Source organism: Mizuhopecten yessoensis, unplaced genomic scaffold (assembly GCF_002113885.1).
Source record: "Mizuhopecten yessoensis strain PY_sf001 unplaced genomic scaffold, ASM211388v2 scaffold3311, whole genome shotgun sequence".
Taxonomy (NCBI): Eukaryota; Metazoa; Mollusca; class Bivalvia; order Pectinida; family Pectinidae; genus Mizuhopecten; species Mizuhopecten yessoensis.
This window is the reverse complement of record NW_018404981.1, coordinates 300,647-327,013: the sequence shown is the minus strand read 5'-3', so window position 1 is coordinate 327,013 and position 26,367 is coordinate 300,647. Positions and strand designations below refer to the sequence as shown.

At 37.3% G+C, this 26,367-nt stretch overlaps 1 protein-coding gene and 2 long non-coding RNA genes across 8 annotated transcripts in view; 2 read left to right on the top strand and 1 right to left on the bottom strand.

Moving 5' to 3' along the window:
* Nucleotides 1-25,146, bottom strand: part of LOC110447328 (transforming acidic coiled-coil-containing protein 2-like) — a 66,811-nt gene extending 41,665 nt beyond the window's left edge. For 5 of the 6 annotated variants that reach the window (XM_021492940.1, XM_021492943.1, XM_021492942.1 and 2 more), the window contains exons 1-6: nt 25,055-25,146; nt 20,873-21,461; nt 20,215-20,296; nt 19,068-19,353; nt 17,905-17,960; nt 17,378-17,450 (exon numbers count right to left, since the gene is read on the bottom strand). In XM_021492940.1, the coding sequence (XP_021348615.1) occupies nt 17,378-17,450; nt 17,905-17,960; nt 19,068-19,353; nt 20,215-20,296; nt 20,873-21,417 (1,042 nt within the window). In that variant the 5' untranslated portion in view covers nt 21,418-21,461; nt 25,055-25,146. The remainder of the gene's footprint in view (nt 1-17,377; nt 17,451-17,904; nt 17,961-19,067; nt 19,354-20,214; nt 20,297-20,872; nt 21,462-25,054) is intronic. The other variant, XM_021492941.1, reaches the window with a different exon arrangement.
* On the top strand, nt 3,879-19,164 carry LOC110447330. The gene is made up of 3 exons (XR_002462580.1): nt 3,879-4,309; nt 9,785-9,940; nt 19,080-19,164. It is a non-coding gene; the product is annotated as an uncharacterized LOC110447330 (long non-coding RNA).
* LOC110447329 lies at nt 19,192-22,820 on the top strand. The gene is made up of 3 exons (XR_002462579.1): nt 19,192-19,277; nt 20,907-21,038; nt 22,165-22,820. It is a non-coding gene; the product is annotated as an uncharacterized LOC110447329 (long non-coding RNA).
* Nucleotides 25,147-26,367: the final 1,221 nt, after the last annotated feature.

Genomic DNA, 26,367 nt, shown 5'->3' with positions numbered 1-26,367 from the left:
ATGCCCTGTAAGATAACCAGACACCATGAACTACACTATCTACAACAGTCAATGGTCCTGTAAGATAACCAGACACCATGAACTACAGTATCTACAACAGTTAATAGTCCTGTAAAATAACCAGACACCATGAACTATAGAATCTACAACAGTTAATGCCCTGTAAGATAACCAGACACCATGAACTACACTATCTACAACAGTCAATGGTCCTGTAAGATAACCAGACACCATGAACTACAGTATCTACAACAGTTAATAGTCCTGTAAAATAACCAGACACCATGAACTATAGAATCTACAACAGTTAATGCCCTGTAAGATAACCAGACACCATGAACTACAGTATCTACAACAGTTAATAGTACTGTAAAATAACCAGACACTATGAACTATAGAATCTACAACAGTTAATGGTCCTGTGAGATAACCAGACACCAGGAACTACAGTATCTACAATAGTTAATGGTCCTGTTTGATAACCAGACACCATGAACTACAGTATCTACAACAGTTAATGGTCCTGTATGATAACCAGACACCATGAACTACAGTATCTACAACATTCAATGGTCCTGTGAGATAACCAGACACCATGAACTACAGTATCTACAACTGTCAATGATCCTGTATGATAACCAGACACCATGAACTACAGTATCCACAACAGTTAATGGTCCTGTATGATAACCAGACACCATAAACAATAGTAACTACAATAGTTAATGGTCCTGTGAGATAACCAGACACCATGAACTACAGTATCTAGAACAGTTAATGGTCCTGTAAGATAACCAGACATCATGAGCTACAGTACCTACAACAGTTAATGGTCCTGTGAGATAACCAGACACCATGAACTACAGTATCTACAACAGTTAATGGTCCTGTAAGATAACCAGACATCATGAGCTACAGTATCTACAACAGTTAATGGTCCTGTAAGATAACCAGACATCATGAGATACAGTATCTACAACAGTTAATGGTCCTGTGAGATAACCAGACACCATGAACTACAGTATCTACAACATTCAATGGTCCTGTGAGATAACCAGACACCATGAACTACAGTATCTACAACTGTCAATGATCCTGTATGATAACCAGACACCATGAACTACAGTATCCACAACAGTTAATGGTCCTGTATGATAACCAGACACCATAAACAATAGTAACTACAATAGTTAATGATCATGTAAGATAATCAGACACCACCAACTCCAGTATCTACAACAGTTAATGCCCTGTATGATAACCAGACACCATGAACTATAGAATCTACAACAGTTAATGGTCCTGTATGATAACCAGACACCATGAACTACAGTATCTACAACAGTTAATGCCCTGTATGATAACCAGATACCACCAACTCCAGTATCTACAACAGTTAATGGTCCTGTATGATAACCAGACACCATGAACTACAGTACCTATTGGTCAAATAACCGATTAAGACTCCAAGAACAAAGGTTAACAGTGCCTATATCATTAATGAGCTTATAAGTAAATCATACTCCATGAGCTTTCTTATGTTGTCCTCTACATCACCAAAGACAATGGAGATCGATCTGTGCTGCTGATGATGTATATGCCCAGAGCTTAATGCATTAAACCCTAGACTCTAGCTCACATCAATCAATAACCAACATACAAACATAATGAATGTTTCATGAGGACAACAAACTGTTAGGAAGACCTTTAGATTTCATCTCTATTACAGATGTACTTGTATCTTTTAAGTCATATATATATATACCTACCACTTTCAATGCCAGCGATTTTTCTGTTAATTTGGGATAGGACCGTTTCATCTTATTTTGGAAAGAAAGTATGCCAATTGGGCAGGAAATTTCCAGGAGTAAACAGCAAATTTGGGAATTAAGCATAAATATGAAATAATTTCAATTGGGAATGGGGTGCATTTTAGGCCCCAAAGAGTCCCCAGCCAAAAAGCACTGCATAATACCTACCGTCATATTTTCCTCCTAGTAATACCTACCACTTCCCATGTCTCCCCTCGTATAGTCCTCCTATTAATACCTACCACTTCCCATGCCTCCCCGCGTATAGTCCTCCTAGTAATCCCTACCCCTTCCCATGTCTACCCTCGTATACTCCTCCTAGTAATACCTACCCCCTCCCATGTCTCCCCTCGTATACTCCTCCTAGTAATACCTACCACTTCCCATGTCTACCCTCGTATGGTCCTCCTAGTAATACCGACCACTTCCCATGTCTCCCCTGGTATGGTCCTCCTAGTAATACCTACCACTTCCCATGTCTCCCCTCGTATGGTCCTCCTAGTAGTACCTACCACTTCCCATGTCTACCCTCGTATAGTCCTCCTAGTAATACCTACCACTTCCCATGTCTACCCTCGTATAGTCCTCCTAGTAATACCTACCACTTCCCATGTCTACCCTTGTATAGTCCTCCTAGTAATACCTACCACTTCCCATGTCTACCCTCGTATAGTCCTCCTATACATAATCACCTCTTTTAACTACATTGGTATCTATTCTCCCCTTTTCCACTTTCCATTGTTTGAAAAAACTTTCCTCCTCTTTAAATATATATATGACTTAATTACCCCACCCCCACCCCCCTATTCCCTCCTAATTTCCTATCTACATCCCCCTTTTCCAACACCTATCTACCCCTCACCCTCACTACCTATCTACCCCTGCCCCTCACCATCTATCTAGCCCTACCCCTTACCACCTTTCTACCCCTGACTTCACCTACTATCTACCCCTGCCCCTAAACACCTATCTTTCCCTCACCACCTATCTACCCCTCACCCTCATCACCTATCTACCCCTTACCCTAACCACCTATCTACCATTGCCCCTCACAACCTATCTACCCCTGCCCTTTACTACCTATCTTCCCCTAACCACCACCACCTATCTACCCCTGCCCCTTACCATCTATCTACCACTGCCCCTCACCACCTATTTACCCCTTACCATCACCACCTATCTACCACTGCCCCTCACCACCTTATCTACCCCTGCCCCTCACCACCTATCTACCCCTGCCCCTTTCCACCTATCTACTCCTAACCATCCCAACCTATATACCCCTGCCCCTCACCACCTATCTACCCCTCATCCTCACTACCTATCTACCCCTGCCCTTCACCACCTATCTACCCCTGCCACTTACCATCTATCTACCCGTCACCTTCACCACCTATCTACCCCTAACCATTCCTACCTATACACCCCTGCACCTCACCACCTATCTACCCCTGCCCTTTACCACCTATCTCCCCTCACCCTCACCACCTATCTACCCCTGCCCCTCACCACTTCTCTACCCCTGCCCCTTTCCACCTATCTACCCCTCACCCTCACCACCTATCTACCCCTGCCCCACACCACCTATCTGACCCTACATTCCCTCACCACTTTTTTCTCCCTTGTGTCTTTTATACTACTCTTTCCTGATCTATCTTTGCTCATACCTGAGTATAACTTTGCAGTACCTAAGAGAGAAACAAGCTGGTCAGTTAAATGTCACATGCGTGCATGCATGTTTCTATAATAAACAATGATGGTAGTTAATCTTCTTATCCAACAGTTATTATATTGCTCCAAAGCACCTGTAACCACATGTATAATACACTCCATGAAAATCTAAACACAAACACCTGTTAGCCTCCCCCACCCCAGATTTCCCTTTTTCCACTGTAAACAATACCATACTGGACTCCCCTACAGTTTCTGTACTGCGCCCGTTACACCTTTGATGTGATACACTTATACTGTTACACAATCCTTAAATCCATTCACCATGTGTACCCTCATACAGATATATATCAACCAAAGTATTAAAGTACTATAGGGCTACAGAAATCTGCATACCTCTTCATTATACTGGTAAATAGTCTCACATCCGTCCTCATACGGCAGGTTGTATGTTAATTAGCATATCAGTGTAGAAACACGCTCACTATACCAAACAAAAATGGCTGAATGGGAAATAAAATTCCAGCGACCGGTTGACTAGCAACAAATAAAACGTCAATATCTAGCAGTGTGTACCGTGGGTCGGTACTGATGACTGTGCATGTCAACAAGCGTCTATAAGACCAGCTTATCACTAATATATGCAGGACATCGGAATCCGATTCAAAAGTCCTAACTGGTTGTAGAAATTACAACAGTGTGGAGACCAGGTAGATCCTGAACAAACATCACACAGTAGAAATTGCTGTTGATCCTTGTACAACAAACACATCAGGTATCGGAGGTTCCTGTGTCGCCCTACATCAGGCTTGAGTGCCCCAAACAGGGTAGGTATATGTTCTATACTGTAAGTATAACAAGATCAATATTATATGTGATGACCCGACAACCCATTCAGATCGATATTTGATGGCCCAACCGTTCACCAGTACACCACTGCCTTCTACATGTTTTACGCGGCAAGTAACAGATTGATAGTAAATGGCCCATTGACTGAAGACAGGAGCAAAACGTTGGAGAAAGTTAAAATTACTACTGAAGGAATAAGTCAAGGTAAGACTATAATGGATGTAAAACTATACCCTAGATTTTACAATTACAGACAAGGTTTAAAACTCTGTATAGCTACCTACAGTATTTAAGATATTTTTTTTTTGTAAACAGAAAGACAATTGTGTAGAAAACAGGCTTGACACCTTATACCACAGTCAAGACAAGGGTATAATGGATGGTAAACTGTATAATGTGTACCTGTATGTTCAGAACACCTGGCTCTGATATAACAATCCCATTAGGTCTGCCTCAAGTTCAGTTTGAGCTTAAGTTTTTACTTTGGCAAAATGTAACTTAATTTAAATTAAACTCAAACATAGCTTGAGGTGGATTTGAGTGGTTGATATATATCTGGTAATTAAATTACTAGTTAACAAACTGTTATTTCAGATTATCTTGATCTGTATAAATTGATTATACAGAATTAGTTCTTCTCAACTAATTCTATATCCTAAAGCTGCCTTAATTTAACAAGCCAAGTCCTATTTAATTCATCCATAAAATTAGTTTTCCCAAACCTTTTTTTATTTGCTAACGAGGTTTTCTTCTACACAGAATTAGCAATTCACTAGGGTCTTAATGCAGTGAGTGTGTGAAATGTAGTCTAAGGGTGACTGTGTACCCATAAAGGTAACACCACATTACCACACTTCTACAGAACACAACAGTCAAACATACAACCACATGAACTTGTTATCCAAAACACACATTTACTGTAAACTGAATGTTAAAACTCACCCTTCAATTTTTTTAAAAGCCGATCCAAATCACGAATCTCACATTTACGATCCAAATCACAAATCTTACATTTACGTTCTACCAGCCATTACTGGTCTAACTCACCCGTCCACCGGAGTGTTCCTGTACTATGGGAATGTATACAAACCCCCCAATCCATTCAATCGCATTGACTCAACAAACTAAAGCTTACAAGAGATAAGTAAATAACTGGCTGCCATTACAAAAGATCTCTGTGTAGAAAGTATTGTCAGCTTACACCACTAAGGCTAAAAACAAACATAACTGTGAAATGTCCCATGTTAATCTATTACATGCGACCTGTATTTATCGTTTTACTTCCTAGATTCTGACATAATTAAGGAGGGAAATGAGTCCATTTCATGTTAATTTTTGCCACTATAGGAAGCAAGCACAATCCAATATGTAGGTGGGAAGTAGAAACAAAGCAAAAGAAAATTTGTTCGCTTCATAAAATCTTGAAATAGAAATAAATCAATGAATTTGATTTGTTATTTTCACGGTTCAAAATGCTGACCTGTACAATGCCAAAGTGCATTTTCAAAGAAATATTTCAATTTTAAAGCCTGATTTTTGAAAACGGAAAGCACACCAAGTGAATTACACTCAGGCCTAGTCCCCTTCCCAGGTGAAAATCCTTCCTATACAAATTAAACCTAACAGGTAATCACAGCTGCAGGTAGGAACAAGAATACACCTGATCAGGTGAAAACAATCAGGTGTTTCCAGTCAACTTACCTTTAATTCAGTCATTGTACAAAGCAGACACACTTTGTGTGTAGAGTATTATATTTTAAAGTGACCCAAACATGTGTTTTCCAAACCAGTTGTCTCCCCTTTTGTTATAGTCAGTTCATACTGTATTTAAAGCTAGGTTAGCTTCATGTGAAGCTTGTTAATAAATGTTCAGAAGTTTCTTTTCAAATATGTTCATGTTCCTTATTCTCAGTCCAATACTTTGAAAGACAAAACTTGTTTGTTTACTAGTGGTGCTTGTGAGATATTTTGAAACTTCAATGGTGTCACGCTAATGTTAACTTTTGGGGTTCTGGCTCACCAACTCGTACAAGGAATACACTTCCGAAGTGATCAAATTAGCATGAAATTGTTCCTTCGGGGAAACTTCCAGATGTTTTAATAAATTAGTGTGTTTTATAAAGAATGAAAATTAGGGCTACAGTCATATTTGAATAATTCAGCACCTCAAAGGAATCAATTAATTTAATTAAAATTACACATTTAATTATATTTCTTTTTAAATTGATCTCAGATTAAAATAATTATCTTGTCTGACATCAAGTCTTTCCTATACTAAGGACTGTCCTGGCACAAGGACTTCAGATTAATCTAAATATGATTTTTTGTTAGTTTAATAAGTACAAGAATACTGAGAGATCATATCATATACATACATGTACAGTGTATATTGGGCTAGAACAATAACCCGTTGGTTTTTTTTTTATATATATTTCAACATTTAAACAATACATTTGAGTTGTTCGTTTCAATGCAAAAATAACAAGATTTTAAAAGCATCGGATTTAAACGTCCTCAACCTGAGATTTCACAGCTTCCACCTGAATGAAACATATCTATAAGATCACACCTGTCCTATATCACATGACCTTAGCTGTTCCAAAGACTTGCACCCCCAAACACAGAAAACAACACCTGTGCATATAAGGTCCACTCTGCTAGTTAAAGATGAAAAAGCATACCGAGTCCACTGATCAGTGAACATGATTCCGAGTCTTCTGGGTTATATAAACCACCTTAATAAACACACATTGATATATACTGTATGTTGAATATTTGTTAAAATGTCCACCTTCCTTGGTTTTCAACAAACGTTTTTGTTTACCATAATATGGCACCACTGGTACCTGATCCAATTATAACAGTAGACTTATTTGACTTTTTCTAAATGAAAAAGGTATGTAGATTTTACAAGTTTATAAGAATTCTTTGCAATACCTGTATATAATTATTGTGTAGTTTGTATCTGTATGTAGTTAGTGAATTGTATTTACCTGTATGTAGAAAGTGTACAGTTTTACCTGTGTGTAATTATACGTTATCAGTGTGTAGTTTTTACCTGTATGTAATTAGTAGTGATGGGCAATCGTTTTAAAATCAAAATCTATTATAAATCCGTTTGTTATCAGAAGTAGTAAACCGACCGATTATCAATTGCATTATCAGTTTATAATTTTTTTGGACTAAATACCAAAATAAAGTGAAAACACTACTATTACATCAATGGACAGAGTTGTTCACTATACAATAGGTTTTGTTCTCTTATAATGAATGGATATCAATCAACTTTTATGCATTTTTATCATATATTGATATAGATTATGGCATTTGTAATCGATAATTGGAATCGGAAAGGGCAATCCAATCGATTTTCGATTAAAATCAATCATCAGCCCATCACCTGTAGTTGGTATGTAGCTTTTATCCATATGTAATTAGTAAGCAGTTACCAGGCAGTGTGAAATGTTTACCTGTATGTAAATGTGAAGAATGTACATTTTGTATGATAGAATACATTATTTCCAAATGAAGTACAATCCAACACAGAATCCACTTCCACCGTTCCTCACATGTTTCTTGGCAAGAATAGAAGCATAACTGTCCGCGTCTGGTGTCCAATTTCTTTCACTGTCGTTAACAGTGTACTATATATATATATACACTATTTATCACTTAAATTACATGCATATGTTCTAATGAAATCAGCTTCCACCACAACAATTTTAGATACAATTGGCTATCCTCCAGGTGTTAGATAAGTGTTCCAAAATTTAAGATACTGTCTGCAGGTGTGCCATCTAGATCATATGATAGGGGTTTACCACTGTGAATGTACCAGGAGAAAGTCACCTGTACACTATACTGTTAGCCTGGTGTGTGTACAAGGACAGTTGGTGTATGATTGAATATAAACAACCTTAATAACATATAAATCTGTTTGTCACATCAAACAATTACTGTAATTGTACCTGTGACAATGCCAAGGCTTACCTGTTGATCATACCTGTAATACCTACACAGGTACATAAATAATATATATATGATTAAGGATCCACCCAACTCCAACACAATGTATATAATACATGCTATTTACCTCTAAATGAAGTGGAAGTTATCAATTTTTCATATCAACCATCTGTATGCATTAAGCTAACATATAACAACACACGTTTTGTTTTTGTATTTTGAGACTGGACTGGGACCCATATTTATAGGAATATCAGTGAGTCAAAGAAATTAATAGGACATAAAATAGCAGAAACTCAGAATCGTTCTGTCCCAGGAAGGAGCTTTTGAAATATCAATTTTCACACTTGCAGTTTTTTTCATGACATAGCTACGGAACATAAAGAGGTAAAATTAAATGGGCCTGTATCGCTCATCTGTTATTCAGTTATGTTTGCAAAAACATCTCTCATGATCATAGTGACTTTCAGAGTATGTCAAGATTAAATTTGTTAAATCAAGATGATAGCATGTCGGCTAAAGTTACTTGTTTTAAAGGTTTAATCACATTTATAAGTTTAGAAGATAATTAAATAACTAACAGTAACATAATTATCCTGATTTACTGTCCATGTACAAAAGTTATATCTGCTAAAAATAATGTATTTATATACCGATGTTCTTGTGCTGCATTTNGGGGGCACTTATTTGGAGACAACAAAATGGGAGTTATGACGGGAAAAGTTATGCGGCTTCAACCATTGTATTTCAAAAGGTTGAAAAGAACATTATAAATATTTTAGTAACTGAATGTTTCATCCGCTTCACAGGAAGTTTTAAGTGTATGACTGTATGTACTAGTACTGTAAATCATTGACTGGGCCAGGTCTGGATTAGGAGGGAGTCTATATAATTTCAATACCTTCCAAAAACGGGGGAGGGGCATGCACTTACATGTATATAGGGAGAAGGGGGTTAATTATGGTGAATACAGTATATTGTTTTTAAAAGGAACTAACTAAATACCTATCTATCTTGTCAACTCTATCCAGAAACTTGTGTCTAGAAAGAAAGGGTGGTTATTAATTAGGAAGAGGGTGTAACAGAAGAAATATGGTACTCAGTGTTCATTGTATGTCCCATTATGTATGTACTGGCATATGTACATGTATGTATACAGTACACTGTCAACTTTTACACACCAAACAAAACAGCTTATAGTTAATCTATGACTAATTCTTCCAAGGTGACCTCTCCAATGCCTTTGTATGCAAGCTCTCATACCCATATTTACTTACATTGTACTTCAAACTACAGGTAATACACCATGTAATAAACTATTTACTGTTGTGGCTTCAACCTTACTCCGACTTGTACCTTTAAACCTCAACCAAACAACCCTGTCACACAACAACACAGCCAAGACAATAATGTCTTGATCAGGTCTCCCATTTCTCGATGAATTATTGATTACACCCTGGTTAGCTAAAACGTTTGTGCCTTTGCAGATAGTCTTCAGCAATGGTACAACATGTGGCATGTTGTCCACGATTGTGTGATAATGGGTCAGGGACTTTGGTCTTAAGCACTGAAAGACATTTCCGGGAATTATTTCAACCACCATGAAAAGTCTACCAGTGGAGAAGGAGGTGACCTCGATCCAGGTAAGGAACAAGCTTTGTCAACAAGCTGACAACATGGTGTACATGTAGTGGTGACACAATACATGAACTGTGTGATTGTAGGGAAAGTCCACAAGCATGATATCAAGTTTAGGGAGTCAAACTAATTAAGTAAAGCATGAAGGTTTGATAATATCTATCCCATCTATAATGTTGAAAGTCTTAAGCTTCAAAGTTTTATAATCTATAACAATGAAATCATTGAGAACCAAGTAATATGGAATTAAATATTCGGGTCGCTAATGGGCCCAATTCCCTATTGAAAACTAATTCCCAAAATTTGCAGTTTACGCCTTAAATTTCCTTAAACAAGAGGCCCAGAGGGCCTGTATCACTCACCTGAATATGTTTAAAATAATTGGTATGAAGTAAAGATATAGCACTCCATGGTAGGTGCTGTAAGTACATATGAAATTTCAGAAAGATCCATCCAGCACTAGAGATAGAGCAAGAACAAACTTCAAAGAAAGCCCCATCCCTCTGCCCTTATGGGGGGTGGGGGGGTCATACCCACCAATTATACAAAATTGAGTCTCCTTGACCCAAGGATGCTCCAGACTAAATAAGGATAAAATCCCTTAATCCCGATGGTCGGATAAGGATTTTAAAGGTTTCACCGCTATTCCTCCTATTGTGCCCCGCCCTTCTGACCCCTGGGAGACCACACCCACTGCTTATACAAAATTGAGTCAACTTGGCCCAAGGATGCTCCAGACTAAATCAGGATAAAATCCCTTAATACCAATGGTCGGAGAAGGATTTTAAAGATTTTACCTCTATTTCTCCTATTCGGCCCTGCCCTTCTGCCCCCTGGGAGACCACACCCACTGCTTAAACAAAATTGAGTTCCCTTGGCCCAAGGATGCTCCAGACTAAATTAGGATAATATCCCTTAATCCCTATGGTAGAAGAAGGGTTATAAAGGTTTTACTTATATTTCCCCTATTGGGCCTCGCCCCTCAGGTCCCAGGGGGGGAGGGGGGGGCCACACCCACCGTTTATACAAAATTGGTTCCCCTTTACCCAAGGATGCTCCACACCAATTATGGACCAAATCCTTTCATTCCTACAGAAGAAGGATTTTAAAGAATATTTTGCTATGTTTCCCCTATTGGGCCCCGCCCCTCAGGCCCCTGGGAGGCCAGACCTACGGTTTATACAAAATTGGTTCCCCTTCACCCAAGAATGCTTCAGACCAAATGCTTTCATTCCTACAGAATAAGAAGGATTTTAAAGAATTTGCTATGTTTCCCCTATTGGGCCCCGCCCCTAAGGCCCCTGGAGTGCCAGACCCACGGTTTATACAAAATTGTTCCCCCTTTACCCAAGGATGCTTCAGACCAAATATGGAACAAATCCTTTCATTCCTACAGAAGAAGAAGGATTTTAAAGAATATTTTGCTATGTTTCCCCTATTGGGCCCCGCCCCTCAGGCCCCTAGGGGGCCAGACTCACGGTTTATACAAAATTGGTTCCCCTACACCCAAGAATGCTTCAGACCAAAAATGGACCAAATCCTTTCCTTCCTACAAAATAAGAAGGATTTTAAAATATTTGCTATGTTTCCCCTATTGGGCCCCGCCCCTCAGGCCCCTGGGAGGCCAGACCCACGGTTTATACAAAATTGGTTCCCCTTCACCCAAGGATGCTTCACACTAAATATGGAACAAATCCTTTTATTCCTACAGAAGAAGAAGGATTTTAAAGAATTTGCTATATTTCCCCTATTGGGCCCGCCCCTCAGCCCCAAGGGGGGCCACACCCATCATTTATACAAAATTTGTTTCCCTTCCCACAAGGATGCTTCTGACCAAATTTGGTCAAAATCTGCTTAGTCGTTCATGACTAGTAGCGTTTAAAAGGAAAAGTTGACGGACGGAAAACCGACTGACGGAGGACTGAAGCTGCGGTATGGCATAAGCTCACCATGGTCCTTCGGCCTAGGTGAGCTAAAAACGTTGAACAAGTTCAATTCACAGGTCCTTTTTTAACTCCACCCAATGTTTCCATGTTTTTGAAAACTATGCCCCATTTCTCCGGTATTGTTGACAGCTCTACCCCCATATCTCTCAAATTGTTGAGAACTCTGCCCTTTATCCCCTGTACTGCTGAGAGCTCTACAAAAATCCCCAATAATGTTTAGAGATCTACCCCAGTTGAGAGCTCTGCCCTATGCTCTCTGTCCAAGAGCTCTCAGTATTGCTAGAGCTCTACCCCATATCCCCAATAATGTTTAGAGCTCTACCCCCATATTCCCCATATTAATGACAACTATACCCCATATTCCCAATATTGTTGAGAGATTTCCCCCATAACACCTATATTGTTGAGAGCTCTACCCCATACCCACTATATTGATAAGAGCTCTACCCCTTATCCGATAATGTTGAGAACTCTTCCCCATATCCCCTATACTGTTGAGAGCTCACCCAATATTCCCCATATTGTTGAGAGCTCTACCCATATTATTGAGAGCTCTCTCCCACATCCCCCATATTATTGAGAGCTCTACCCCATACCCCCCATATTATTGAGAGCTCTACCCCATTTCCCCCATATTATTGAGTGCTCTACCCCATAACACCCATATTATTGAGAGCTTTACCCCATATCCCCCATATTATTGAGAGCTCTACCCCATTTCCCCCATATTATTGAGTGCTCTACCCCATAACACCCATATTATTGAGAGCTTTACCCCATATCCCCCATATTATTGAGAGCTCTACCCCATATCCCCAATATTATTGAGAGCTTTACCCCGTATCCCCCATATTATTGAGAGCTCTACCCCATATCCCCCGTATCCCCCATATTATTGAGAGCTCTACCCCATACCCCCCCTATTATTGAGAGCTCTACCCCATTTCCCCCATATTATTGAGTGCTCTACCCCATAACACCCAAATTATTGAGAGCTGTACCCCATATCCCCCATATTATTGAGTGCTCTACCCCATAACACCCAAATTATTGAGAGCTTTACCCCATATCCCCCATTTTATTGAGAGCTTTACCCCATATCCCCCATTTTATTGAGAGCTGTACCCCGTATCCCCAATATTATTGAGAGCTTTTCCCCATATCCCCCATATTATTGAGAGCTGTACCCCATATCCCCCATATTATTGAGTGCTCTACCCCATAACCCCCATATTATTGAGAGTTCTACCCCATATCCCCCATATTATTGAGAGCTCTCCCCCATATCCCCCATATTATTGAGAGCTGTACCCCGTATCCCCCGTATTATTGAGAGCTCTACCCCATATCCCATATTATTGAGAGCTCTACCCCCTATCCCCCGTATCCCCCATATTATTGAGAGCTCTACCCCCTTTCCCCCATATTATTGAGTGCTCTACCCCATAACCCCCATATTATTGAGAGTTCTACCCCATATCCCCCATATTATTGAGAGCTGTACCCCGTATCCCCCGTATTATTGAGAGCTCTACCCCATATCCAATATTATTGAGAGCTCTACCCCGTATCCCCAATATTATTGAGAGCTCTACCCCATTTCCCCCATATTATTGAGAGCTCTACCCCCTATCCCCCGTATCCCCCATATTATTGAGCGCTCTACCCCATATCCCATATTATTGAGAGCTTTACCCCATATCCGCCATATTATTGAGAGCTCTACCCCATACCCCCCCTATTATTGAGAGCTCTACCCCATTTCCCCCATATTATTGAGTGCTCTTCCCCATAACACCCATATTATTGAGAGCTGTACCCCATATCCCCCATATTATTGAGAGCTCTCCCCCATATCCCCCATATTATTGAGAGCTTTACCCCAAATCCCCCATTTTTTTGAGGGCTTTACCCCATATCCCCCATATTATTTAGAGCTCTACCCCATATCCCCCATATTGTTGAGAGCTCTACCACATGAAGGTTTATATCTTTTGAATCTCACCTATAAGGCTGAAAAAAGTTTTGTAGTTCATAACAATTAAATAATTTAGAACCAAGTAATATTAACTAGAACTGTAAGCCAAAGGTTAACTAATACCCCCCCCCCTACCTATATAAAGCAGAACTGTAAGATTAAGGCTAAGTAAGGTAAAGAATTGCAAAGCAATCCATAGTCTCCCACCAGTAATTATTTCTTTATTCACTGAGCTGTACACTTATCTAAGTACAGTGGAATCTGTATTAAGCGACCACCCAAGGGTTATTAAACAAACGGTTGTTTAATAAAGTTTGACCCTATTTTGTACAGAATTACATCACCGACTATAACCAAACGACCAATTATTCAGACGACAACTGTAAACAGACCACCGCCCCTAGTCCACATTTACACATGTATGTACAGGAAGTTTAAAACAACATCGTTCAACAGCTCAGGTGAATAACTAAACAAGAGGCACAGAAGGCCTGTATCACTCACTGGATATCTAAGCAATCATGGCAAAATATTCTCCAAGTGAGATCCAAGGGAATATGCCAGACCCCAAGGCCAATCCTTGTAGCATATCTGTATTAGATTTTTCATGCCCAGCAATTTTATGTTTGGTTATGGGATGGGGATCTCAACTATTTCAGAAACTAGGTCCCTAGGGTTGTGGCCAGACCCCAGGATCAATTACAATATCATGACTGACTGTATTTGTCTCTTTATGCCCAGCAATTGTATATATAGTTTTGGGGTGGGGATCTCAACTGTTTCAAAGTTATGACCAAGGGGTTAAGTCTGCATGGGTTGTGCAGACCCGGGGGTCAATTCTAATATCATGACTGCATTTGTCTCCTGATGCCCAACAATTGTATATTTAGTCTTGGGGTGGGGATCTCAACCGTTTCGCAGTTATGACTCAGGGGTTAAGTCTCCAAGGGTGGTGCAGACCACGTATCCATCCTGGAAGCATATGTGCATTTGTCTCTTTATAGGGTGGGGATCTCAACTGTTTCCAAGCTGTGATTCAGAAACTAGGTCCCTAGGGGTTTGGCCAGACCCCAGGGTCTATTCTGATAGCATGACTACATTTGTCTCTTTATACCCAGCGTTTTGGGGTGGGGATCTCAACCATTTCAAAGTTATGACCCAGGGACTATGTCTCCAAGGGTGGGCCTGGAAGCATATGTGCATTCTTCTTTTTATACTCAGTATTTGTATATATGGTTATAGGGTGGGAATCTCAACCATGTCCAAGTAATGAACTATTTTTGGCCCCACACTTTAGCCCAAGGGGTCAGCCCCACAATTTGTACAATTTGGAATCCCCGCCTCCCATGAATCCTTCTGACCAAATATGATTGATATCCAGTGCATAGTTCTACAGAAGAATTCGTTTATAGCAATATAGCCTAATTGCCCCCTTTTGCCCCCCCCTCCCCCCTTCAGCCCCCTGGGGGGTCAGCCCCACCATTTGTACAATTTTGAATTCCCACTACCTAGGAATACTTCCCGTTAAATATGGTTGATATCAATCACTGGCTATTCCAGTTAAAAATGTCACCCACTAGCAGATGTTCATGAAAATAAACTTCTATTCCAGGTGGGAGTCGACAGAAAATCACTCTTAAACCATGTCATAAAATGAAAAAAGTCACTTCTGTTCCTGGTAGCATTACTGAAAATAAAAAAATAAAAACTTCTGTGTCATTTTTTGAGCAATAGATCGCTTCCGAACTCCGTAAAAATACAGCCAGGGTGTCTTCTTTGAGGTGCAAGTTTTGTGTTGTTCTTTGGGAATTACTAAAGACCTGAATTGAGTGGATCATGTCAGGTTTCAACTTGTGTTGAAGAATTAAGAAAATATAACGTTTTATTCTGTTTTACATATTACAAACATTGTCATGTTATATGGAATTTAAATGTGCTGAAGCATTGTGTTAAATGCTGTGGAATATTTCTTCACAAAATTATTTGGGCCACCAATATCATTTGGGCCACTACTGTGCTTCAAATTTTTAACTCGCCCCAAAAAAATATTTCGGCCCAGCAAAGCTAGTGCCACATCAAAATGTATAGGCAAGATATCCTAACATGTCTTCAAGATACGTTTTTCACATGCTATTCAAATACATAGGCCTAAATCAAATTCGTCCATTGGAGTTCAGAGTTGTTTGTAGGTGAATGCCGGCGATATCAGTCGTGGTAACGCCCATATTACGACAATCTGATTTAAAAATCACTGCTGTGGGTGGTTGCTTCACTGATTAAAAAATACGTCTGTGGGTGGTTGTTTCATTGACTTAAAAAAAATTGCTTCAATGAGTGGTGTTCTAAAGGAAGAAAACACTTCTATTCCATCTGACAATCTGAAAGAAATCGCTTCTGTTGGTGGTACCCCTTTGAAAAAAGGGAAGTCTGCTTGTGGGTGAAATTTTTAACTGGAATAGCCCTAAAAGCAATATAGCCAAATAACCCTTTTTGGCCCCACCCCTCAGCACCCTGGGAGGTCAGCCTCACCATTTGTACACTTTTGAATCCCAACCTCCCATGAATGCTTCTGACCAAATATGATGGATATCCAGTGCACAGTTATACAGAAGGAGTCGTTTATAACAAAATAGCCAAATTCCCCGCCCCTCAACTCCCTGGGAGGTCAGACCCACCATTTGCACAATTTTGAATGCCCACTATTTAGGGATGCTTCCAGTCAAATATGGCTGATATCCATCACTTAGTTCCAAAGAAGAAGTTGCTTAAAGCAATATAGCCAAATAACACTTTTTGGCCCAACCCCTCAGGCCCCTGGGGGGTCAGCCCTACCATTCGTACAATTTTGAATCCCCACCACCTAGGGCTGCTTCCAGTCAAATTTAGTTAAATTCCAATCAGTGGTTAAGAAGGAGAAGTCGTTTAAAGAAAAAGTTGACCTACGGACGACAGACAGACAACAGACGACTGACGAGCCAGGGTATGGCGAAAATGAATTTGAAAATGCTCAATTTTAGGATATAAAATCGGGAATCTCCTTTCAAGATAGGGAGAGTTGGTGAGATGTCATCCCTCCGCCCTTCTCTATTCCCTCGTCCGAACATCCTGATGCGCTATGGAACAATATTAGGTAAACTATCTTTCAGCCCAGGAGTCGTCTTATAAAATTTTAGCATCTCCTGTATAGGACATATAGGTCAGACGACTCCCATCTTCTCCACCTCTACCCTCTCCCTTTCTCCTCTTTTTCTACATGCTTTGTCCCTTGTATTTTTCTACCTTTTCGCGTCTGCTGAAAGGCTGCCAGGCCGTAATAGCAGACATAAACCCGTCAAAATCAAAATACCCTACCCTTCATATCTGGAAAAGCCCGCTAAAGATATGTTGGTTTATAGAACACCTAAAAAACGTTGAACACTTCAGGGAGATGACAATATCACAGGCTCAGTAGTTGTAGAAATGGTTAGGAATGTAAGGTTATCTCTACAATACAGGGAATATTGGCACAAATCACTTACCTTGATTAGCAGTACTATTCTCTTGTACAAGTGGATCAAACTTGGTGTACAAGGAATCCCGCACTAGATCTCCCTGAAACAACCAAGTACATGTAGCATCAAAGTAAGTCCACTATATGTGCACACTGTATACAAGGATCCTCAACAAAACAGGTATCTTCTTTGGGTTTCTTTTGTTTTGTTTTGTTAAAATAGCAATGCAGGTGCAAAATTACCCTCGGCTATAGAGGAAAGTCATATCTTTTCTAAGAAACAGGTAAACAAATTACAAAATATTTAAAACATAAACCTACCTTGGGTTAACACACTAATGTGATCATTTTTTTTATTAAATGCAGTAAAATAGATATCATTAAATCTGTCATTTTCGAAACATTTAACTGTTAATAATTTACAATATTTTTTTAATTTCAATACTTCTGAATAATAATCTATTCTTATTGATATAATAAAAATCAAATCAATGCAATACATAGACAATTTGGGTAGAGCATTTGGCTTTAGTTTAAGGTTAAAAGATATCTTACCTGGCCTTTACCACTTAATTTTTCCAACATTTCCCAGTCAGCTGTGTCAGAGAAAACTGCAACAGGAATGAACGTAAAATTTTAAATAAAATTAAATGGCAATATTCACCATAATTCTATGCATATACGTACTGTATGTATTTAAATATGAACAGAAAAATATACAGAATATCTAGCAAAAAGGTTTTAATAGAAACATCGGTATCTGTCTGTCAAAAGAATATATATCGTGCAATAGTCGTAAAAGAACCTATCTCTCACTATACTATTCAGAAACATTAAGTATTTTTTAAGGCCATATTTGTAAAGCATACTTGCCAACCTTTTGCAATCTCCATGGGGGAGATTGAGCATGCTCAAAATTTAGAGTAGTTCTTTGAAATGAAATCAGTCGATCTTAGAATATAAGAAAATACTAAATTTAGCATCCAAAATCGGGTGTCTCCCTCATACGTAGTCGACAAGTGTGGTAATTATATATAAAGCTACCTGATTTGCATCTTAATTTTGGCATTTATTTATCTTAAATTGTAGGCTAATTAAAATGTACTGAATGTCCATTTTATCATCCCAGTCTCTTCAGGATTAAAATCTATCTGTTTTAACAGTTATGGTGGTATAAAACAGAGTTCTCTTCAGACATGCATGGTCTCCAAGATGTGCTAGCGAGCACCATGGGAGTTGTTTGAATGGAACTGTGTTGCATATTGTTATCAATGTTAAAAAGTTGCATTTCCATCCGATAAACACATTCAAATCAACAAATCAAAAAAGAAAATTTCACTTTCTACAAGAGTGTTTGGGAAAATGATCAATTTTAGACAAACTCTAGATCTATATCACAAGTTTTGAACAGTGACAAACATCAATCAGAACCATTTGTGTAATAATCTTAATTTGACATCATTCATTAATTAGTCCCGATTACTCTAACAGTATGACAGAAAGACACAAACAGTTTCAGATTGGAAAACATACAGGTGTACGTAATAGTTCTTACAGTTATTGGTTTTGTAAAAACACTCGTGAACTATTTCAAAGATTTATCAAAGGATTGTATAATGGAAATGAAAAAATAACGTTATTTACCCATGATACATAAGAAAGCCATGACAAGTAAACAAATTAATATATTTGAAATTTTTCTTTGACAATTAATGTACCTTCATTTGCAGGCACAAATCCTTCGTTCTCATCAGAATCTGGCATCTCAGCTGCTCCAAAGTCATGCATCATCTCCAAACTCCGGGTCATCTGATTGGAGGAGTCAATTTCACCTGACCCAGTTCCAGCCTCCTCATTGGTTGTTTGCTGTTTTGGGTCCGCCTCCTCATTGAGTGGCACCTCCTCCTTGACCGGCTCCTCCGTTCTAGGTGGGTCTTCTTCTCTTGGTGGTGATGGATTACTTTCCTTCTTCGGAGCGAAAATTTGAATATCATCATCACCTCCCTAAATCGAAATGCAAGTAAAGAACTGTAATTCGTATATGTGCTAATGGTCTAGGAAGTCAGAAGATAGTTCTTGGTGAATTGATTTTTTTTTAATATTCCACAACTTCAAAGTATATTTCTACAATAAATAGTTTGTCTTCACTCCCCTTTACAATAGGTATATGATCGGAATTACAACAATTTTTTTATTTTTTTATTCAATAACTGAAATGATATCTTAATATTTTTGTTACTTCTGTATAGATAAGCATTTATTAATCAAATGTAAATTGTAAATACTGCCTACTCCACAGGAAATATACTTACAGAAATATCTAAAAAAAACACAAAAAAAACAACGACAGTTCCTGAAAAACAGCTTCAAGTTTCCATAGGTTTCCCTCCTACTTCTGTTATTTTCGTTATATCTTACATAAATACACGTTACATAAGTTAACATTTGGGTAATAAAGTCATAAGTTATCAAGGGCTGCCCTGAGATAACCAACATCTATCCAGGTTTTCATTTTGTATGCTGAAACTAATTTGCAAAAGGCATTCTTGCTGGAATTCCAAAAACAGATTTAACAGATACAGAAATCTTTTTAACATTTTAAAAGGTAATATAATTCTTAGATAAACTTTATAAAAATGTGGTATAGCTGTGTTTTCTTCAGAAAATTTTCTTTGTACCTCCCCCATCAATTTGTATATTTTCCCCATTTTATACTACCAATGCTCATCCACCCATTTTATACTACCAATGCTCATCCACCCATTCTATCCAACTCATAGAAAACACTGTTTAGTTAAAATCAGATATTGAAGCTTACTTAAGTTCTGTCAATTCAATGTAGTGGACTAGGGGCAGATAACTCACCTGTATTCCAAAGTTTTCTGGAGGTTTAAACTTGGATCGGATCTTAGGTTTTTTTATTCCTTTTTTCCCGCCAGGTTTTTTACTGGGTATGAACAAAACAAAAAATATTATTATTGTCAGCATATTACATTTTAACATACTGAATGGCTTTTATATTTTTAATATCCTTTGAGTCAGTAATATTAGTAACAGCATCATTAGCTTTATTTTAAGATGTTAATTTCCTTGGGATGCTGTAATATTTGGTTAAAATGTTGTATTGCTCAGAGACAGGTTTACTGTTATGGTACAATGTATGCAAATAGGGAAGGGAACTACTATCATAAAGTAAGTTATGGTTAGGACTTTGAATAAAAAATATTAAAAGTAAAACATTTTCGAAATCATTGAATTTGAAAGTTGGAAACAAGACATTAGGTAATGTTCATATAGATAGAAATAAAAATGATGTTCTTTACATGATAAATAGCAACTAACATACACACTTCTAAGGAATAAGAAAGAAAGTGAAAGATTTTTTAAATTATAAATAAAGATTTAACAAAATTGACTTAGATATAATTCTCTTCCATATATATATGCATAATGGCAGTTGTATCTTTTTGTTTTTGCTAATAATTTCATTCCAATTCCTGACCATCAGAATTTTGTTTTTTACCTTGGAGGTTTCATTTTCACCTTGTCTTCTTTAGGTGCACTGCCTGCGGTATCCGATTCTTCCTTGATGTCTGTGGGCTTGCTGTCTGTGGGATTGCTGTCTGCTTCATCAGCTGTTGAAAGGCCTTGTTGTTCTGTAAATGTAGCTGTCTGCTGAGGTTCTTCAGGTGAGCGAGGTATCTTGTTGCCCTGTTTTACTGTTTCTTGTCCTGACTCTACAGGGGAGGATTCATGCAACATTGGGGAAGAATTTGTGGGGAGCACTTGTTCTGTTTGAGGAGGAGATGATGATAGTTGGTTTTTACTTTTAAACGGATCCTCCCCAATATCTATATCTATATCATAAATGTTATTGTTCGAATTTGTTTGGGGCGAATGGCCCATTTTCGATATAGTTTGGAACGGATTTATATTTCCACCTACTGGAGGGGACTGTCCAAGAACTGTCTTTGTCTGAAATGGATTGGAGTCTTCATCAATCTCATCAAAGTTTAAGTTATAAGAACCCTTCGGTACAGGAATTGGGGAGTGTCTGTCTTCTTCCATTGTTTGATTATATACACTGTACAAATATCAAGCTTCCAAATTACCTACAACACAGAAATTAAAGAACAAATTAATAAAAGGAAATCATCATCATCATAATCATCCTTATCAATTTCTAATGTTGGTATGGTTGTTCGTAGTCATCATCATCACTGTTTTGATGAGCAAAATTTCCTAAAAACAAACAAAATCATAAAACATAACTTTATAACTGATTTTCTGATGATTTTGACAAGTTTCCCTTTGCATATGTTGAGAGACAGAATTATGCACAAAATAAATTTCTACTTAATTATCGAAAAATGTGTTCTAAAATTTGTTGTTTTTGCATTCTTTTGCTTATAATATATTTCAACATATCTCCAGGTCACATTTTTTTCTATTTTTTTTCAACAATTATACATCATCATTGTGTTGTACCAATGGTAGCAGTCTACTGGTCTTGCAGTCTTGCTTATGATATGTTTAAATTTCAACATACTGTATCTACAGGTCACATTTTTCTATATTTTTTCCAACGATTATACATCATTGTTTTGTACCGATGGTAGCAGTCCAAGGTTTCATAGTTATTAAACATGTATAAACCTAACAGTCCAGGGACCACCATTTCGTTTCTGAATATCTGGTGAGGAAAATTTTCTTATCATGCAGATTTTTTATGAATTATTTCAAACCTGTAGAACTTTGTCATGTATGACTGTTAATTAACTAGTTGAAGGTATATATATGGTCCATGTTTTACAGATTTCCAGATTGTACACAGGCAAGTTTGGATCAGTGTAAAAGGAGAAAGATTTCACAAGTGAGAAAATGCATACAAGTATACCAGATGAAGAATCATGTCCAGGACATCAACTCTTCTGATAAACTCTAAAGTTGGACGCTGCACAGGCTCTTATTATCATGATCAACTCTATAGGTGGACGCTGTACAAGCTCTTATTATCATGATCAACACTAACAGATTGAGAGCTGCCTGGTCATCAGTTTTTTATCAAGTTTAGTTCAGTAACACAGGTCAATATTAATACATTGGTATTCAAACAAAACAATATTGTGATTCAGAATTCACTTTTGATACATTCACCAAAAATATGAGAAATGGATTTCTTTGTACCTTTTTGTGTTGTTATTTCATTTGGTGTTGGTTGATAATTCAGAAAATGTATATAACATATTGTAGCATTCCAACAAACAAAGTAATAGCTATAGAACAATATACAGATCATAAAACAGTATTGTGTCTATAGGATCTGACCTTAGACATGTTCTCTATATTGATATTAATAAATATTATGTTTTCATAAAAATCACAGTTCACAATTTCAAGATTCATTTATTATTTGACATTTGATAGCCACCTTACTAGAAATGAGAGAACAGACCCCTGTGTACAATTCAGTGTTTTTTCCTGGCTGTTTTGGGAACTTTTCTATTCTGAATGTGGGAAACTTGAGGTGTTGTAAAATTATTTTTGGTCAGCAATATCTGTAAAAGCACAGATTTTTTTACAAGTATGATATAATTAACAAATAGTTATATAAATATATAAACAGAGTAGTAAAATTAGGTATGTAAAGCAAATGGAATCCGAATGGAGGGAAATGAGTATCTAATTAAGAATCAACCTGTTAACAAAACAAGAAGCGATTGTAAAGTGTGTAATCATTTAAATAAATCTATGAATAAAACAGAATTTAAAATTAGACTCATAACCTGATAAGGTAAATGTAACTCTGAACTAGGACAAGGGGACTCTCAGAGATTTTTTTTTTTTTAAGTTGTTACTATGAACAAATTTTGCATATATATATATGAAGTCTTTCTGTTCGGTTTTTGCTAATCACTAAAATTTGTTTCAATACTTTCAATTCAGAAAAATGGCTTACGAGTTCCAATCTTTGTATTAGGATTACATGTATCAGTTTATTGTCAGAGTCAATCAGTAAAATCAGACTGACAGTGACACTATTCATTTTCGTGAATTTTACCGACATCCCTGGCACCAACATCACCATAAAAGCAGAACAGACATAGGTCATGATTTGCCAGATTTATACAACATGTATACTGTACTTGTTATTCATCAGGTTTCATGCATGACATTGGTTACATTTTGGGAGTTTTAGACTTGATTTGGGGAAAACATTGTACATGTATCAGGTCTATTTTCTCTTCAACTAAAATGTGAGAAATTTCTGGAACTTTTTGTGTATGAAAGTCTATAAAGTAAGATCTGAAGTTCACTGTAAAGTAGAAACTTACAAGTAAAAACAAGTTGATAAATCAATTATCACTCAATGCAGATCTCAACAGGTAATTAGGGTCACATATTCCCTCAATTTTCTAATGTAACAATCGTCTGCTGGATACCCGAACCACTCGGTAGTGAAGCGGACGTAAAACCTATCAATCAATCTAATATAACAGAGGACATTATATTTCAATGCCTCCGCTAGGAATCGAACCGGTACCAGGGTCCGACCTCTGGCTTACTATAGGTATATATATATAATAGTCTTACGCTCTACAGTACCAAATGACCGTAGGAAAATTTTCCCAACCTGAGCTGAACGTGGGCGCTAATGTAACAGCGGTTAATATTTATTTAAACGCCTCCCCTAGGAGTCTTACCCAGGACCTCTGTCTTACTAGCCTTAAACTCTACCAAATTAGCTAAAGAAAAATTCTCCCTAGCTGAGTCGGTAGGAAGCAGCTAGTATTTTACCAGGGTGATGATCACTTTAATCAAAAATTGTTGTATCAATTGTTTATAAAACAACTTTGGTTGAACAGTTTTTCAAGTGTTGACATTTTAGTGATGTCTAATTAATGAACGATATATAACGAGATTTACAATCTTAAAAGTAAAATACAAAATTATGATTTTTCATGTAGCAAACCTGGAAGACAATTGCAACCTCAGGAAGCCAAGGGAATTCCCAACCTACTCAATAATCTCATAAAGATGAATAATTGTCCAACATATCATGTTTAAATCCTTAATACATTTAGGTGCTACTAGGAGTCGTGTATTATTAAAAAAAAATCAAATAATAATATTCAATTTGCAGGACTGTTTTTCAACTGATGAAGAAAAACTAGAAGAGAAGAATGTTTACGTTTTTTAGTTATGACGTCATTCCAACATGGTCAAAGGATGCGGACTCCTAAGTTTCCAAAAGAAATTATAGATCAAAGTTAAATATATATGAGCGAACACTGTAGTAGGGGCAACCACTGAATAGCTGACAATTATAGATACGTGTTACTGTAGTCAATTCGTATTATCTTAGCAGTAAACTATTGAATTTCAAATGTCCCCGCTTTTGATGAACCATGGACTTCTGGTTTGCCATATTTCTAATTATATAACGATTAAACCACGATACATTTTACAATACTCAAAATAATAAAACACACAGACGCTCCCACTGGGGTACATACCACGTCATTACAGGTAAAGAAACAAACCATATGACAGCCCGGAGCCATCAGTGATTCAGACGAAGTCAAAAACACCCATCAAACAAAAGTTTGTAAAAGTTGTTTCGGAGAGGTTATAAGACTTAATATTAAGGTACATATATGAATTTTGGTTTTCAGAAATGTCCGTACACGTTTTAAAAACCCACCTGAGCCAAACGTGTATTTAAATCCCAGTTACATACTCAAATTACATTTTCCCTCTCTCGGTCCCATCCTCTGCACAATAACAACACGTACTTTTGTTACAAGATTTCTTTTGAAGGGGAGTAACTCGTGGATAATAGCAAAATATTTCATAGAGGTATTTCCCCTGAATTCTTATTGAATGTTCAATAATGAGCAATGCAAATAAACAGTTTTTACAAAATATATTCAATCGATAGTCAATAAATATCGAAACCAGGTATAGAGAATGTGTAAACCTGCTAGAACTGAATATTTTAATAATAAGATTGTAGAAAACAGTAAAAATCCGAAGGAGCTGTGGAAACAATTTGAAAATTTGGGTTATCAACAAAACACCAAATCAGAATCAAAGGTAGTCTTGAACATAAATTATGAAAAGTGCCGTGATGGTCGCAAACCAATGGCAAACCATTTTAACAAGTTCTTTACTAGCATAGCGGCCAAACTTGTTAAAAAACTACCAAATGCAAAAGGTACATTTTAGATTTATAAAATAGTGTAAAACAATTTTACAAATGTAGAAGTGATAAAAAGTTACATTTAACCCATGTAAGCGAAGAGTTTGTATATAAGGAACTATGTAAACTTAATATATCTAAGAGTACGGGCCTTGATGTCATACCAGGTAGATTCTTAAAGGATGCTGCCTCTGTCATTAAAATGCCTATTACTTTTTTTAATCAATTTGTCTATTTCTGAGGGTCAGATTACTGATGACTTAAAAATGACCAAAGTTAAACCTCTTTTTAAGAAAAAATAGTAGTCTAGGTGCTGAAAATTAGAGACCTGTAAGCATTCTCAGTATCGTATCTAAAATTCTAGAACGAGCGGTGTATAATCAGCTCGAATCTTTCCTTGTTAAAAATAATTTACTATATGAGCTACAGTCAGGTTTTAGAAGCACATACTCTGACTTGTGTTTAATACATCTTACCGATCATATTTTACACAAAGACCCTAGGGTTATATCCAGAAAACTATTATCAGTGCTGGAATCTTATCATGACTGGCTATAGTCGATAATAAGTTATTGTTACATATTGGAAAAACTGAGAGTATTATTTTTTGTCCAAAGAGTAAAATAAAAAAAGATTTATGGTGAAGAGAGTTTTACAGTAAGCTGTAATAATCATACTATTTCAGTTACATCATGTGTAAAATATCTTGGTAAATATATTAACAACTTGTTATCTGGTGAAGAGATTGTTGATTCCATAATTAAAATGGTTAATCAGAGATTAAAATTTCTGTATAGGAATAGTAGTTGTTTGTC